General features: G+C 36.1%; 1 protein-coding gene across 1 annotated transcript; it reads right to left on the reverse strand.

Moving 5' to 3' along the window:
- Nucleotides 1–12,002: 12,002 nt before the first annotated feature.
- On the reverse strand, nt 12,003–12,660 carry LOC148778619 (phosphatidylinositol N-acetylglucosaminyltransferase subunit P-like). Its single transcript, XM_088842694.1, has 2 exons — nt 12,432–12,660; nt 12,003–12,178 (listed from the first exon to the last, which is right to left on the reverse strand). The coding sequence occupies exons 1-2, from the start codon at nt 12,640–12,642 to the stop codon at nt 12,003–12,005; spliced, it is 387 nt and encodes a 128-aa protein (XP_088698820.1). The 5' UTR covers nt 12,643–12,660.
- Between the last annotated feature and the right edge of the window lie 5,090 nt (nt 12,661–17,750).

Genomic DNA, 17,750 nt, shown 5'->3' on the forward strand with positions numbered 1-17,750 from the left:
GTACTGAGCTGATTGGAGGCTGGCTTGCAGTATTTGTGTGTGTGTGGTGCGTTTTAATAAGTTTTATAAGACTCAGACTACCTCTAGTTCTTTAATCATTCTTGGGGGATGCTTTCAGTTGAGAGCCTTGCAAATCTCTGCATGCTCAGCGACAAGAACTTGTGAGAAACTTCGTTCTGCTTTCATAAGACTTTCACCTTAGTCCTTCAGGTCTACACGTTGTTACACTTTACCTCTTTCTTCTAGAGCCTTTGACTGTGACCTTATGACTGCAGGGACCCCCCTAGTTTGTGAGTCTGTCTTTACAACAGTACTTTGTGGTGGGAAATTCTCATCTGTTTCTTAAGGGTTCTTGGCTGAGTCATTTAGCTTTCTGCATTGTATACAGTCTCAGAACTTGGAAAACATGTGTTTTGAGAGAAAACCAGCCATATGTTTGAAGCCCTCCAGTCTTGAATTTTGTCACTTCCCAGCATAACTGCCAACTGCTTTACTGGTATCGCTGTCTCTGGCAGTAGCCTTCTACTTGTGCCAATTCCAGATTCACAGCCTCCAACCCTCAACCAGAACTGGCAAAGGCTCTGGTTGTGACTACAGACTCTGAGTTGACATCTGAGAGTCTCTCTCTCTCTCCACTGTAGAATTCAATACCTCTAGTTCTTCTTGCTTCTACAGCTCTATGATATCTTTAAGAATACTACCTTCATATTTAATCTTGGTTTTCTAGTTCTTAGTAGGACCCTTGGCTACAAATGATTACACTCCTCCTTAGCACCGTCAGTTTTTTAACAGACTGAATTTTTTATGGCTTTGTGCTAAGGGATGTGGTTGCAGAGGAATAGAATTTGAGTTCTCCCTCAAGGTTTTAAAATGTTTGTAATCACATGGCATGTATCCCAAAATAATAATAAAACAAAACATTATGGGATAACTTCCTGATAAATTATATAAATAGATTAGTTAAGAGGCCAGGAGAGACCTCTATTGAGTTCTGGGATAGTCAGGAAAGGTAGCCTTTTAAAGTTAACTTTAAAAGAAAACTAAAGAACTCAGGATAAGAAAAAACACTTTGAGAGTAATATAAGCCAAAGCTGTGGATGAAATGAAGATTTAATAGCAGTTTTATTTAAAAAGCTCGTAACTTGGGGAGAACACTAATAATGCCCATCAAATGCAAGAATAGGTAAACTAATAGTTTTAAACTTACACAGCAGGATATAATCCAATACTTTAAAAGATTGAACTAATCATGAAACAACATGGATGTAATCTCAAAACATTCAGAAGAATAAACCAGGCAGTAAAGAGTACATATAGTATGATTCCATTTGTAGGAAGGTAAAACACAGGTAATTTTAATAGGTAGTTCAGTTCAGCCACTCAGTCGTGCCCGACTCTTTGTGACCCCATGAATCGCAGCACGCCAGGCCTCCCTGTCCATCACCAACTCCCAATTCACTCAAACTCTTGTCCATCGAGTCGGTGATGCCATCCAGCCATCTCATCCTCTGTCGTCCCCTTCTCCTCCTGCTCCCAATCCCTACCAGCATCTTAATAGGTAGTAGGTAGGTAGATATAGTGATATATTTGCAAATCAGAACAATAGCTGCCTCTGGAAGGTGAGGATTAACTGGATGGCAATATTACAGACATTTCTGTGGTGATGGGAATGCTGTATATCTTGATAGATATGGAGAATTTCTTGGGTGTATACCTATATCAGTTTGTCAGATTTTATGGGTATTGTTTGTGTATTTCACTGTGTAAATATTTCAACAATACAACAATATAAAAGCCATCAGTAATCAACATGTCTTAGATAACTTTGTTGATTGATTTTCAAGAAATGGTAGAAGGGACGTTTGGATAAGATACAGAGAATCTTAAAAATAAAACCATTAAAATAATCCACAAGGGTGAGAAAAAAATCAGAGTAATGCTTTAGGGAATTTAATATCCAGGGCTTAAAGAAACCACTCAGCCAGTAACCAATAGCTGAAACAGCTTTTAATGCTATATTTTCTGTATGTAATCACACTTGAGTAAAATTGTAAAAACAAATATTTTAGCTCATCATTTAGTACACACTTTCCTAACAATAGTATGCTAAAATTTTAACGTGGCTTTTACTAGTAGGAGTTAAGTCTACTACATCTCTTAAGAATGACAGTCAGTAGTGTTTTATAGTTTTCTATGTACAAGTCTTTTGTTTCCTTAGGTAGATATATTCCTAAGTATTTAATTCTTTTCGTTGCAACAGTGAATGGAATAGTTTCCTTAATTTCTCTTTCTATTTTCTCATTTTTAGTGTATAGGAATGCAAGGGATTTCTGTGTGTTGATTTTATATCCTGCAACGTTACTGTAATCATTGATTAGCTCTAGTAGTTTTCTGGTAGAGTCTCTAGGGTTTTCTGTGTAGAGGATCATGTCATCAGCGAACAGTGAAAGTTTTACTTCTTCTTTTCCAATTTGTATTCCTTTTATGTCTTTTTCTGCTCTGATTGCTGTAGCCAAAACTTCCAGAACTATGTTGAATAGTAGTGGTGAGAGTGGGCACCCTTGTCTTGTTCCTGACTTTAGGGGAAATGCTTTCAGTTTTTCACCATTGAGGATAATGTTTGCTGTGGGTTTGTCATATATAGCTTTTATTATGTTGAGGTATGTCCCTTCTATTCCCACTTTCTGGAGGGTTTTTATCATAAATGGATGTTGAATTTTGTCAAAGGCTTTTTCTGCATCTATTGAGATAATCATATGATTTTTATTTTTCAGTTTGTTAATGTGGTGTATTACATTGATTGATTTTCGGATATTGAAGAATCCTTGCATTCCTGGGATAAAGCCCACTTGGTCATGATGTATGATCTTAATATGTTGTTGGATTCTGATTGCTATAATTTTGTTAAGGATTTTTGCATCTAAAATCAAAGAGGACACTAATATATGGAGAAATATACCATGCTCATGGATTGGAAGAATAAATATTGTAAAAATGAGTATACTACCCAAAGTAATTTATACATTCAATGCAATCCCTATCAAGCTACCAAAGATATTTTTCACAGAACTAGAACAAATAATCTCACAATTTGTATGGAAATACAAAAAACCTCGAATAGCCAAAGCAATCTTGAGGAAGAAGAATGGAACTGGGGGAATTAACCTGCCAGACTTCAGGCTCTACTACAAAGCCACAGTCATCAAGACAGTATGGTACTGGCATAAAGACAGAAATATAGATCAATGGAACAAAATAGAAAGCCCAGAGATAAATCCACGCACCTATGGACACCTCATCTTTGACAAAGGAGGCAAGAATATAAAATGGAGAAAAGACAGTCTCTTTAACAAGTGGTGCTGGGAAAACTGGTCAGCCACTTGTAAAAGAATGAAACTAGAACACTTCTTAATACCATACACAAAAATAAACTCAAAATGGATTAGAGAGCTAAGACCAGAAACTATAAAACTCCTAGAGGAGAACGTAGGCAAAACACTCTCTGACATAAATCACAGCAGGATCCTCCATGACCCACCTCCCAGAATATTGGAAATTAAAGAAAAAATAAACAAATGGGACCTAATTAAAATCAAAAGCTTCTGCATAGCAAAGGAAACTATAAGCAAGGTGAAAAGACAGCCTTCAGAATGGGAGAAAATAATAGCAAATGAAGCAACTGATAAAGGATTAATCTCCAAAATATACAAGCAGCTCCTGCAGCTCAATTCCAGAAAAATAAATGACCCAATCAAAAAATGGGCCAAAGAACTAAACAGACATTTCTCCAAAGAAGACATAAAGATGGCTAACAAACACATGAAAAAATGCTCAACATCCCTCATAATCAGAGAGATGCAAATCAAAACCACAATGAGATACCATTTCACACCAGTCAGAATGGCTGCTATCCAAAAGTCTACATGCAATAAATGCTGGAGAGGGTGTGGAGAAACGGGAACCCTCTTACACTGTTGGTGGGAATGCAAACTAGTACAGCCACCATGGAGAACAGTGTGGAGATTCCTCAAAAAATTGGAAATAGAACTGCCATATGATCCAGCAATCGCACTCCTGGGCATACACACCGAGGAAACCAGAATTGAAAGAGACACATGTACTCCAATGTTCATTGCAGCACTGTTTATAATAGCCAGGACATGGAAGCAACCTAGATGTCCATCTGCAGATGAATGGATAAGAAAGCTTTGGTACATATACACAATGGAGTATTATTCAGCCATTAAAAAGAATACATTTGAATCAGTTCTAATGAGGTGGATGAAACTGGGGCCTATTATACAGAGTGAAGTAAGCCAGAAAGAAAAACACCAATACAGCATACTAACGCATATATATGGAATTTAGAAAGAAGCAAATGATAACCCTGTATACGAGACAGCAAAAGAGACACAGATGTATAGATCAGTCTTTGGGACTCTGTGGGAGAGGGTGAGGGTGGGATGATTTGGGAGAATGGCATTGTAACACGTATGTTGTCATATGTGAAATGAATCACTAGTTCAGGGTCAATGCATGTTATAGGATGCTCGGGGCTTGCATGTGGGGAAAAGTGAGGGGGGAGGTGGGAGGGGGGTTCAGGAGGGGGAACTTATGTAAACCCGGGGCTAATTCATGTCAATGTATGGCAAAACCAACCAATATAATATTGTAAAATAATTTGCCTCCAATAAAAAATAAATTAATTACAAAAAAAAAAAAAAGAATGACAGTCACAGAACTTGTGATCAAAGCTAGGTAAGTCTACCTAAGCTGGAGGTAGGAGGGGAAAGTTGATTTCTAATTTCTCAAATTAAGCCATAGTTTCAGTATGAAGTTTTTTAAAAATCTGGCAAAATTATAGATAATAATCTGAGGCAAGAAAAAAACAAAAAAACCAAATGGTGGGGATGAGATCGTTGTTTTCTTTTTTTGTCTCTGAATGCTCCATGGTTCAATTCTGATTGGTTTTTGGGTAAGTTTTATTCACTTCTATGAAAAATATCAGAAAAAAGCAATAACATAATCCAAGATACTTTCAAAATACATAAAGGCTATAAGGAAATGAGAAGAAAATGATAATGAGCAAAAACAGATGTTTCTTTCTTAGAAGAGTAATTAGAGATAGAAATAGCATCTTGCAGAAAGCAAGAGAGTCTTATCACCAACTCTTCAGGAATTCATTCAGCAAGATAGCTCACAAATATGTGTAACTTTTAAAACATGAAAAATTGAGGAAGAAATGAAGATCTATAAGCTCCAGAAAACTATGCGTTGATATCAATCCTGTGCCTTGATGGACTAAGCAAAAACCACAAAAGAATCTGCTTAGCAACATATTTCTGTATCTGAAATTATGTCATAGTAGATTCATTATTTTTTGGTTCAAGTGCAATATCTGTATTTCACTGTGTAAATGTACATTTCTTTGGAAGTGGCAGTATATATCTTTTTAGAAACTAGCTCTTCCATACTGATAACTTAGTAGGAAAATGCAAAAGAAAAATTTGTTGCAAATGAATAATTTGTTGCAAACAAATGACCTGTTGCATTTTTTTCAGTAAAGAGATACAATGTGGGTTTGCACCAACTAGGGAAATTATATCCCTGTTTATATACCATTGAAATTTCTTATTCAGTCCATTCATCAAGGACATTGAGTACTCAGGAGGTGTGCAGTAAGACAGGAGACACTCCCGAAAAGACAGGTAATAAGGTGGAAAAGGAGCTCCCCTGGTGGTTAAACTGGTAAAGAATCCACCTGTAATATGGGAGACCTGGATTCGATCCCTGGGTTGGGAAGATCCCAGGAGAAGGAAAAGGCTGTCCACTCCAGTATTTTGGCTTGGAGAATCCCATGGACTGTATAGGTCAGCCTTTCTGATCATTTATTTTTGTCTACTCAGCTTTACTCTGTGGGGGAAAAATTATTAGGTAGAATGTTAATCTTCCTTTGCATAGCACATTTGCTCTTTTAAAGTGAAATGCAGTTGACATACAATATTATGTTAGTTATAATTTATTTGCTCTTAATATTACTGTTTGGAAATTTGATCAGGTGCCGTATTCTTTAGTTACAGTTACTGCCTCTGCCCTGTTTTTAGCTCCTTTTTTGACAATCCCCAGCACTCCCCCCACCATGGCAGAGGAAGTTAGCCAACAGTGATATTTGATCATTGCAAGCTTAACATTCTCAAACCCTCAGTTTAAAAATTGGATTATAAAGGTAATTTTTTTTTTTGCAAAGCAAACTACATGCTTGAGGCCTGTAATCATGGATTCTGCCACTCCGTTCATGTGTTGTTGAAAAAATTGTGTTTATATTTTTCCATTTTTATTCATTAATGACACTCTTCCTACTCAATCAGTTCTTGGATCTCCAACTTTGGAAGCTACGGTCTTAATGTTGCTTGCCTGTGTGTGCATATGCATGCATGCATATATGTTTGAATTACAAGGCTCACTGTTCCTTGAGTTTTACTAAAGGTCTGCATTTGTAGGTTTTTGCTAGTAGTCTTGATGGAACACACACACTGTTGCCATGATCAGTATTTATTGAAAACAGTGAGCCATTTGTTTTTTCTAATTGACTATAATATTTAAGGTTAATATATTTTTGTTATACTCTACATATTTCTTAATTTTAATTTTTAACTCTAAATCATTTTCTTTTATCAGTGTGAAAATACCAGTTTAAGGAATTATTCACATATTTTTCTTGATGGCAGAATTAATGGAAGAAAGGGTTGTTTTATTAAGCTGGGTATTAGTTTTATTTGATGATGTTTTAATTTTTCACTTCACTTTTTTAGATTTGTAAGTGTTCACAAAGGTATAACCAGTAATGTGCACATCTACTAGATAAAAATGCTATTTTTATATATTAAAATATTACTGAAAAATATATTAAAACCAGAAAATCCTGTTTCTACTGTATTTTGGTATTCTATAATGAAATTTCCAAATTGAGTTCTTCATGCTGATAGCTGTGTCATCTGTTTGTAACTTAAAGTGTTCATATTGTAATGGAAGGCCCATAATTGTGATGATATTGGGAAGTACCTGTGTCAAATGCTCTACTTCTGTTGCTAGATTATAGTCCTGGAAAACTAGGAATCATTTGAGCACACCATTTCACAGTGGCATAGCCCAATGTGCAGCACAGGTGTTTTTCTCATTGTGATCTATTTAGAAGGGATAGGGTTTAATGCCCCTGAAACGTACATTTCACCTCCTTGACCTTGTGCATTCATGTAAGTGCTTAGTAAAATTTGTGGGCACATAAATTAACTCCTATAATTGCTGAGAATTATTTTCTCAAGTTTATATGGCAATGTATTTCTTTTCTCCTTAATATTTAATATGTGTATTAAAGGAAATTATATGTATATTTCATCAGTCATCTGATAAAATGAAAAGCTTATAAATTAAAGAACTGATTAACTCTTTCTTCCTCCAAGAAAGTGTAATGAATCAGAAAACATTCACTAGGAAGTTCTAGCCTGGTATACCGGTTCTCCAGAACTCATTTTCTTTCTTAAGAATGATAGAAAATTTGAAATATACCAAAGAACCAAAATCTAAGACAGTGATAGCTTTGACAATTATTAAACCGTTTTTAGTTGTGTAACAGTCAAATATATAATTTTAAGAAATTCATTGAACTATGTTGATTAGCTTTTTCTTTTACTATATTTTGGAATCCTTAGTTTGCTAGGTCTAAAAAGCCTAAAATTCCTATTTAGTTTATTATTTTGTACTCCCTCCATCCCTGAAAGTCTCAAAGTTGAATGATCTTTAAAGTTGCTTTCTTTTAACTTTTGGTAGAATAAGGAGTGGATATATTTTACAAATTCCATTTCTAGAGAGAGTGGACTAAGTTGTTTTAAACCAAAGGCCCTGTTGAGAACAAGTAGAGAAAATGGACAAAACATAAAAAATTTCTTGAAGGAGTTCAGAAATACCAGAGCATCAAGGAGTTACAGGGTCAAAATCAGGAGAGAAAGAAAACCATCTCAGCCAACAAGTAAATAATATCCCAGCCATTAAGTAATATAGCTTAAGATACAGTAAAGGGAAAAATAGAAAAAATGAAAAGAAGTGCAGAAACACATAATTATCATGGGATATTTAAACACATCTTTCCTTGTAACTAATAGAACAAATAGACAAAAATAAGTATATAGAGGATATGACCAACAAGAGTAAGTCCTCTGTGCTACTCTGGAAGCTGTCTAGGAGATCAAATAGCTCACTGTGTCTTGAGAAGCTGTTGCCAGCTTGAGAGCATATGTGTGCCTTTTCCTTCTTTTACGCCTCACTTGATTTTTTCACTTACTTTTTCTGCCTTGGGTTGCACCATGTGGAATTGGCACCTATTGGCTCTGCTCATAGGGAACTGGGATTAAGAAAGTGTGAAAGTGAAAGTCAGTCAGTCATGTCCGACTCTTTGCTACCCCATGGACTACACAGCCCATGGAATTCTCCAGGCCAGAATACTGGAGTGGGTAGCTTTTCCCTTCTCCAAGGAATCTTCCCAACCCAGGGATCGAACCCAGGTCTCCCACATTGCAGGTGGATTCTTTAGCAGCTGAGCCACAAGGGAAGCCCAAGGAAGTATGTTATCCTTTAATAACAATGTTTATTTGAAAAATACAATATTACTTCAGACCTTCTTGCCAAGCAATGATAAATACCCCAGATGCTAAGCTCTCTCTATAGGTAACATAGAGATTAGAGTATTAACAAGAGAGATAAATGCTGGGCAATTAGTTTAACTATGGCAAGAGCATGAAACTTTATCAATATTGTAGGGAAAAAAACTTGCTTAAAAAAACGTATCAATGTTCTAGCATCAAGGCCACACTAAAAGGCAAGAACAACATTCTCATCCCATAGAATGAACACAAAATAGAAGACATATGCAAAGAGTAATCTGTGGAATCAAGAGTAATTGAGCAGTAAAGAGTATTTAGCAAAAACTATTTTGGGTAAAATTTAGGAAATCTCCAAAGACATAAAATGTCCATTCATTTCAGGGTAAAGTACCTTATAATGTACTATAATTAAGAGAATTTCTGAAAATTTAAGCCAGATGTTTGATATAAATCTTAAAATACACATTTTCCCCTCAAAACAAATTCAATAAAACATTATCATGTAAATTAATTTGAGAAAGTAGATTTTACAGCAGACAAATGCCTGAAGAGTTAGCATATGGTCCAAATGCAGCTCTGGGATAATGCTGAATTCTAATCTGTTCACTTCCTTAGATGAATCAGTGTCTCCTCCAAACAAATTGATAGCTTAATTCCTGAGTTTATTTATATTCCTATCTTTAATTAATTTGCACATTTCTGAAGTTCTTTGAAAATATTATCTAAAACAATAATGCCTACGGTGCTTGTCTGGGTGATTCCCAGATATTTATTCTGACCTTCAGCTGTTCATTGTTCCAGAGTGGCTTTTCCTATATGATGAAACATCTCTCTAAAGCCGATGCTCACCCCAAACTCTGTACATCCCAAAGTACACAGATCATATCCTACTCTTAATGAATCCCCATTATGTACACCATTGTGTCTGAGTCCTTCCTTCTAAAAAACTAGAATTATCTTTCCAGGTTAGTCTCACACTGTTTCCTTCCATACACCTTGCACTTAAGTTCAACAGTGTTACTGAATATTCCCCCCAAATAGTCTTTACTTTCTCACTTCTTTGTCTCTTTTTCTCATTTCTCTTTTGATTGATACTGCTACCTGATGAAACCCATATGGTATTTTTTAAGTTATATTTTATCACTTCTTAATAATTTTTCCCTGAGCTCCTCAAGAAAATACCTTTTATATATTCCCATTTTACATTGTATTGCTGTTATTGGTGAATCATTTTTATTGCTTGGCTAGATTAAAAGTTCATTTAAGTAATTTAGAATATTTTATTTCTCTTAATCTCTTTTACAGCTCATAGTGTAATACTGATTCATGAACATGAACATCTGGGTTTCATCATAAACTAACAAATAACATAATAAATTACATAGTTTTTATTACATATATTTAAAGCTATTTGGGGAAATAAGCAGATTTTTTTTTTCTTAGTGAGGAAAGGTTTTCTTGGGAAATGGTCAAATAATCATACCTTAAAAATTTAATAAAGTATTATCATAATGCTTAATTAGCAAAATATCTTAAATGTCCACTAATGAATGTTCATTTTTGCCTGACAAACAAAAGCAATACCATATAAGTGTAAGGAAGGATGCTGATAATGCTGAAACTTAAGATGAAGAAAAAATCATCTTGATATTTTAGTTATGAAAGTGGAGATTAAAAAGTGAATTGTTTTGAGGGCTATCATATATAACATTATTAACTACTTCAGTTGAAATTCTCAAAGTTAGAACCTTTCTAAAAGGTAAGATCTGATCACAATGAGCCCATTTATTTTATGACTTACCTCTGAGCACTTGTTAGCTATAATTTGTTAATGAACTTATAAAGTGCCTTGCGTAGAAACTCTTGTACATGAAATTGCCAAGTGAATTGGATAATTGCCATGGTTGGGTGGAGTAATAACAGGACCTCACCTTCAGCCACATTCTTTTAATTCATTTTTTTTTAAAGCTTATTTGTTGGTCCACTACATAGAAAAGTGCATAAGAATGGCAACCAAGTAAGTAATAGTGATGATGATAAAACTTACATCTGTAAAAGTTATTTTTACTTTTTATCTAGGCCATTTTATTAACATTGGTCTGCTAGTTTAGTTAGGATAATTTTATATGGAGTTTAACAAATCAGTGAAGTTATATCAGTTTGAGTCATCTGAGCTACTTTTGAGACTACTAAGAAAGGCATTATTTCATTTCATCACCTACAGGCACTAACATTTGTAAGTTTTTAATCCAACATATATTTGTTGAACCTGTGTCTACATTATGTTGCATGGTATTCTTTTTCTTTTAAACATGATGGTTGAACTAGAAATCTATTATGATTATAGAGGAATAATAGAAAAGAAGAGCTGTAATATTGAAAACTGTTACCATGAATTTATTCTGGTTCTCAGAAAATTGTAGATATGCTGTTCAATCATAATTCTCACCTCAAGTTTTTCTTGTAGAAGAAAAAGAACTTTTGTGCATTGTTGGTGATAATATTCACCGCCCTGTATTAAGTGTTCAAAAGTAGTTTCTGAAGAAGCAAATAACAATTCACAGATAGAAAGTATGAGAAGTAATCTTTGCTTAATGTGTTGATGACTATACTACCATGCTGAAGTGGTTTTGTATTGACTCAGCTTGCAGATCCAATACTTCAACACATTTAAAAAGACTTGAAGTCATTCTCTCTCTGACCACCAGAGTGGAAATTTCTGTTTTCCCAATCATTAGAGAATAAAGGATGGTTATATTTTGCTGAAAACATCCATTCATCAGGATCCACTCTGGTATGATGCCTGCCCAGGAAGACCATCACAAAACTAGCTGTAACACGGTTTTCTTGCATAAACAGCACTGTTGTAGAAGATATCTGAGGAATAATTTTATCAGAGCAGAAGATGTCCTGCTCTCTGGCTAGGAGAGACTGTGATAGGACTTTCAAATAGCTAAAAATCAAGTTGCATGTGCATTTCTCATTACCGGAAAAGAATGTGCAACTTCCAAATATATTTCCAAACAAATCACTGTCAGTTATTTTGGTTATCTTGTAATTAGTGATGTCTTCAATAAATACATTTAAGATTTATATTTCTTTTTTTTGCCATATGGTAATGCAGTATTTTATTTATTCTGTCCATTAGTAACTACTATTTGGTAATATTTATAATATTAATAGAATGATATAAAAGAAGTTCAACCTACATTTTTTTTTTTTACATTTCAATACTGAATATTAATCAGAAAGATAGTCAAAATTAGTATGGTCGAAATCTTTATGTCAAAATTTATGATAAATGTTTGGTATTAGTCCACATACAATTAAGTTTTTGGTGGAAAGTTATTTGACTGCAAGAAAGAACATTTGGTTCACTTCACTAATAGGAATATCTCTTAGTGCTGGGATGGCCTCTTCTTGGTCTTTCTTGCGCTGTTGATTTTTGGCATAGTTATCTGTTATAGTATGAATGGAGTCGAGTGGAGAGGTACTCATCATGTTTATTCCAAATAAGAGGACTTAAATGGCAAGCCACTCCAGTACTCTTGCCTAGAAAATACCATGGACGCAGGAGCCTGGTAGGCCGCAGTCCATGGGGTCGCTGGGAGTCGAACACGACTGAGTGACTTCACTTTCAGCATTGGAGAAGGAAATGACAACCCACTCCAGTATTCTTGCCTGGAGAATCCCAGGGATGGGGGAGCCTAGTGGTCTGCCATCTATGGGGTCGCACAGAGTCGTACACGACTGAAGCGACTTAGCAGCAGCAGCAGCAACCGATGACTACGGTAATGAGGAGGTACACAGGCAGAGGAACGGCCCAATACTTTTCAGGCCAATAAGTTAAGTCTAAGGAGTTTAGCCAAGATTCAGGAATAAAAGCCCACACAAGATACAGTATGAAGCCAAATTGGGAGCTTACGAAAAGAACAAAGCCATACATCGTTTTTTCTGGCAGTGGCGACGGTGAATTTTCCACCATTTTCCCTGTGGCTTTAGATATTCTGCTTGCACACGTGCACACGAGCACCCAAACGTCGCCTGCACGAGCAGCCAGCCCCCCAACCTCACGTGCACACGCACATCCTGCAGTGGAAGGTGGGGGAGGTAAGGGGAGAGCAGAGTGGGGGAACTGAACGCCACCCCAACTCTACAGGCTTTGCCGCTGTGAGAACAGAGAAGGAAGGACCTAAGATTCATATTTCTAATAAAAGATTTTTTTGGTAAAAATTCTAATAAGTACAAAGATGAGACCGTTAATGTTTAGAGGATGTTGGCTAAGGATGAAAATTAGCTGAATTAGTGCCATGCCAAGAAACTCTGAGATCTTTTGCATTTTATAGAAATACAGTTTCTATATGAACTGGGTTTGGGAATTGTATGTATGTGACGTTTTAGTTCTTCCAAAGATTTACTAGACTTCTTATATTCTCTCTCAAATGATATGATTCATTCTTTAATGTTCTGTGTTCCTTTCCCTAATTAGGACTCTTCCTGAATCAAAGTTTTAGCAAGCCTGTACTACCTGGAAGAGATAGAAGTCTATCTTAGTATTTGCTTTGAAATATATTTTCTTTGCATCTCATATTTCAATTTTTCACTATTCATTTTTTGTTTTGCTTCAAAGAATTGACATGCTATAGATTTTTTTCAACATGTTCTGCCACATCCAATGAGAAGGAACTTACTTCTTCCTGTTTGACTGTCACAAATAACTGCTGCTGCTGCTGCTAAGTCACTTCAGTCATGTCCGACTCTGTGTGACCCCATAGACGGAAGCCCACCAGGCTCCCCCATCCCTGGGATTCTCCAGGCAAGAACACTGGAGTGGGTTGCCATTTCCTTCTCCAATGTGTGAAAGTGAAAAGTGAAAGTGAAGTCGCTCAGTTGTGTCCGACCCTTAGCGACCCTACGGACCGCAGCCTACCAGGCTGCTCCATCCATGGGATTTTCTAGGCAAGAGTACTGGAGTGGCTTGCCATTGCCTTCTCCGTCACAAATAACTACCCAGTCATAATTTTTACTTGATTTCCTGTCTTTGTTGTTCAGTTGCTCAGTCATGTCCAACTCTTTGGGGCCCCATGGACTGCAGCACGCCAGGCTTCCCTGTCCTTTACCAACTCCTGGAACTTGTTCAATCCATTAAGTCGGTGATGCCATCCAACCATCTCATCCTTTGTCGCCCCCTTCTTCTCCTGCTTTCAGTCTGTCTCAGCATCAGGGTCTTTTCCAATGAGTTGGCTCTTTATATCAGGTGGCCAAAGTACTGGAGCTTCAGCTTCAGCATCAGTTATTCCTATGAATATTCAGGATTGATTTCCTTTAGGACTGACTGGTTTGATCTCCTTGCAGTCCAAGGGACACTCAAGAGTCTTCTCCAACACCACAGTTCAAAATCATCAATTCTTCAGGACTGCATTATGGTCCAACTCTCATAGCCATACGTGACTACTGGAAACACCATAGCTTTGACTAGACAGACCTTTGTTGGCAAAGTAATGTCTCTGCTTTTTAATATGCTGTCTAGGTTTGTCATAGCTTTTTTTCCAAGGATACAGTGCCTTTTAATTCATGGTTGCAGTCACCATCCGCAGTGATTTTGGAGCCGAAGAAAATAAAGTCTGTCATTGTTTCCATTGTTTTCTCACCCATTTGCCATGAAGTGATGGGACCGGATGCCATGATCTTAGTTTTATGTATGTTGAGTTTTAAGCCAGCTTTTTTTTACTCTCCTCTTTCACTTTCATCAAGAGGCTCTTTAGTTCCTCTTCACTTTCTGCCATAAGGGTGGTGTCATCTGCATATTTGAGGTTATTCATATTTCTCCTGGCAATGTTGTTTACACCTTGTGAGTTATCTGGGCCCAGCATTTTGCATGATATACTCTACAAATAAGTTTAATAAGCAAGGTGACACTATACAGCCTTAATGTACTCCTTCCCAATTTGGAACCAGTCCATTGTTCCATGTTGGGTTCTAACTGTTACTTCTTGACCTGCATACAGGTTTCTTAGGAGGCAGGTAAGGTGGTCTGGTATTCACATCTCTTGAAGAATTTTCCACACTTTGTAGTGACCCACACAGTCAAAGGCTTTAGTGTAGTCAATAAAGCAGAAGTAGATGTTTTTCTTGAATTCTCTTGCTTTTTCTATGATCCAACAGAGGTTGGCATTTGATCTCTGGTTCCTCTGCCTTTTCTAAATTGAATTTGAACATCTGAAAGTGTTCACATACTGTCAAACATCTCGGTTCACATACTGTTGAAGCCTAGCTTTAAGAATTTTGAACAATACTTTGCTAGCATGTGAGATGAGTGGAATTGTGTGGTAGTTTGAACATTCTTTGGCATTTCCCTTCTCTGGGATTGGAATGAAAACTGACCATTTCTAGTCCTGTGGCCACTGCTGAGTTTTCCAAGGTTGCTGGCATAATGAGTGCAGCACTTTAACAGTACTATCTTTTTTGGATTTGAAATAATTCCATCACCTCCACTATCTTTGTTTATAGTGATGCTTCCAAAGGCCCACTTGACTTCACACTCCAGGATGTCTGGCTCTAGGCGAGTGATCATACCATCGTGGTTATCTGGGTCATTGAGATCTTTTTTTATATAGTTCAGTATATTTTTGCCACCCCTTCTTAGTATCTTCTACTGTTAGATCCATTCCACTTCTGATCTTTATTTTTCCCATCTTTTCATGAAATATTCCCTGTCTTTAGATTTAAAAAATACATGAAAGATACAATAAGGAGGAGAAAAGTCTTTGGCTTAACTTAGTAATAACTCTCTCTGTAACCCTTGAAAATGTCTAATTTTCTGGTTTTTTTGGTAGACTTAACAATTGCATGTGGAGAAGGGAATGGCAGCCCACTCCAGCATACTTGCCTGGAGAATTCCATGGTTGGAGGAAACTGGCGGGCTGCAGTCCATGATGTCGCAAAGAATCAGACATGACTGAGTGACTTTCACTTCACAAGCATATGCCATGTTGCTTTGTGTGTCTTTGAACATTTATATAAATCATGCTTTTATATACTGGTATTTATCTTGATTTTCTAATTCAACGTTACGCTTTTGATATTTATGCAGGTTGCTACATTCAGATTTAATTAAATCCTTGCCATAGTGAAGGGTATGTTAACTTTTAGATGTATCAATATAATATGAATGTCTTTAATTCTTCTCTAGGGTCACTCTTTACTATTAAAGCATGTAGCACAGGGAACTATTATCAGCATCTTTAATAACCTATAATGGAAAAGAATCTAAAAAGGAAGTATTACCTATATCTGAATCTCTTTGCTGTAAACCTGAAACTAACACAACACTGTAAATTATATTTCAATAAAAATTTAAAAATCTAAGCCTCTTTCCTCAGTGACTGCATGTGGTCCAGGCCTCTCCCAAAATTTTATCTAAGGATTCCCAATAATGCTTTCACCCAACCAGTTGTCAACTATCAAGAACTTATGAGCTTTCAATGATTTCTGTAAAAGATATTTGTTGATGTACTCCTAGAAAAGAAAAAATATGCTTGAGTGAAGCAAATTAGCTCCAAATAAAAAAATCTTGACATATTTTTACAAAATTGTTCGCATTTTTTTTTTTTTTCTGAGTTCAGCTAGAAGGAGGAGTCTGTCACTAGAATTAAAAATAACTCTGTTCCCAGAATTCCATAATGGGTAAGAAAGTTCAAAAGAATAAAAATGTTTAAAGATAATACTGCTGCTGCTACAAAAAGGCTTTAGATGTATAAACTATTTTGAAGACGAGTTCTAATTTACCTGCCTTCATTGTGTCTAATAATCACATAAAACAAGGATCTGGAAATTAATAATGAAGGTATAAAATGTTACACTGAAATTATGGGTTTAATAGAATTTCTAAAATTTGAAACTGCTGGAAAACACATTTTCCCACTTTGTGATGTATTCGATGACCGCCTTTTTGTTGTGCCTTTTACCACCATCTAGAAAAGTTGAATGGTGTGCTTTATTTTCTGTCTCTTTTTTTCATCTATTATTTCAGGTATTGTCGCATATTTTGTTGGCAACGGATGGCATAACTTTTGTTCTCTCTAAAGGAAGTATCTTTACTTTTGTCATGGGGCTGAGGAAACTTACTTTTTTAAATGAATCTGGTCCATGGACAGGTGGTGTGCTGAGCTTTAAACAGCTTGATGAATGATTTGGCTCTGCAGAGCAGTGTCAAATAATGTATTTCAGTTGGCAGTCTCAATGAAACAGAATAAGGCAGTCGGTTTTCCGTTATATATTAGTCCTTGCACCTACTCGACTTCCAGCTGTGCATGCTAGGCATAAATCCTGCCCTTCCTTTCCCTGTGCCAGTAATTCACCCAGGGCTGCCCATTTGAGTCTGTTTACCTAATGATTGCACTCACCATCAGGAGCCACTCCTGTCACTGGGGCAGATGTATGTTCTTTACCTGCTGATGTACTTAAGTCGTGCGACTCTAATCAACCAATATTCTGGGATTAATTATGGAGGATAAAGGGAGTTAATGCTTTTTAAAGCCCTCTGTTATGAGATAGATGCTTTAATTTTAAGGAGCTGATGAATTTACACTTATTCTTCAGTAACTGTAACAACGACAATAAGTGTAACAATATTTATATCAACTTTTCACTGTATCCCATCTAGAATTATACTTTAGTTAGTATTATAGGTAAAAATTATTTGTTTGTTTTTGCTTTTCTTTCTCCTTTATAAACAAATAGGGTAAAAATCTATTTATCTAAAGGAGTAATATTATTCAAGGACACTGAACGCTTTATGACATAGTATGTGCCTTTTAATTTTATCCTGTAGATCACAGGGAGATGTTTAAAGAGAAAAGTTTAGTTTTTACCACTACCACTGTTACTGTTACTACAATTGCTGCTTTCCCTCCCTCCTCTTCCCTCCTGCTCCATTATTATTATTATCATAATCATTATCATCATAATATTAATTCATGACACTGTTCTGGAATGATAGAGGATATATTTGAAGGATGACCAAATGATGGAAAATAGGGAAAAAAAAAAGACTCATTTGGAGTGGTAATAATTTTGGGGGGAATATGTGGA

This window comes from Moschus berezovskii, chromosome 2 (genome assembly GCF_049115385.1).
Source record: "Moschus berezovskii isolate FMDL1 chromosome 2, NW_MosBer_1.0, whole genome shotgun sequence".
Lineage (NCBI taxonomy): Eukaryota > Metazoa > Chordata > Mammalia > Artiodactyla > Moschidae > Moschus > Moschus berezovskii.

Excerpts from the sequence above, each read along its gene's own strand:
- LOC148778619 (XM_088842694.1), bottom strand. The coding sequence starts at position 12,642 with ATGGTGGAAAATTCACCGTCGCCACTGCCAGAAAAAACGATGTATGGC. Across the intron at positions 12,179-12,431 it reads TACCGTAGTCATCGGTTGCT|TCCTCTTATTTGGAATAAAC; the intron begins GCTGCTGCTGCT and ends TTGCCATTTAAG.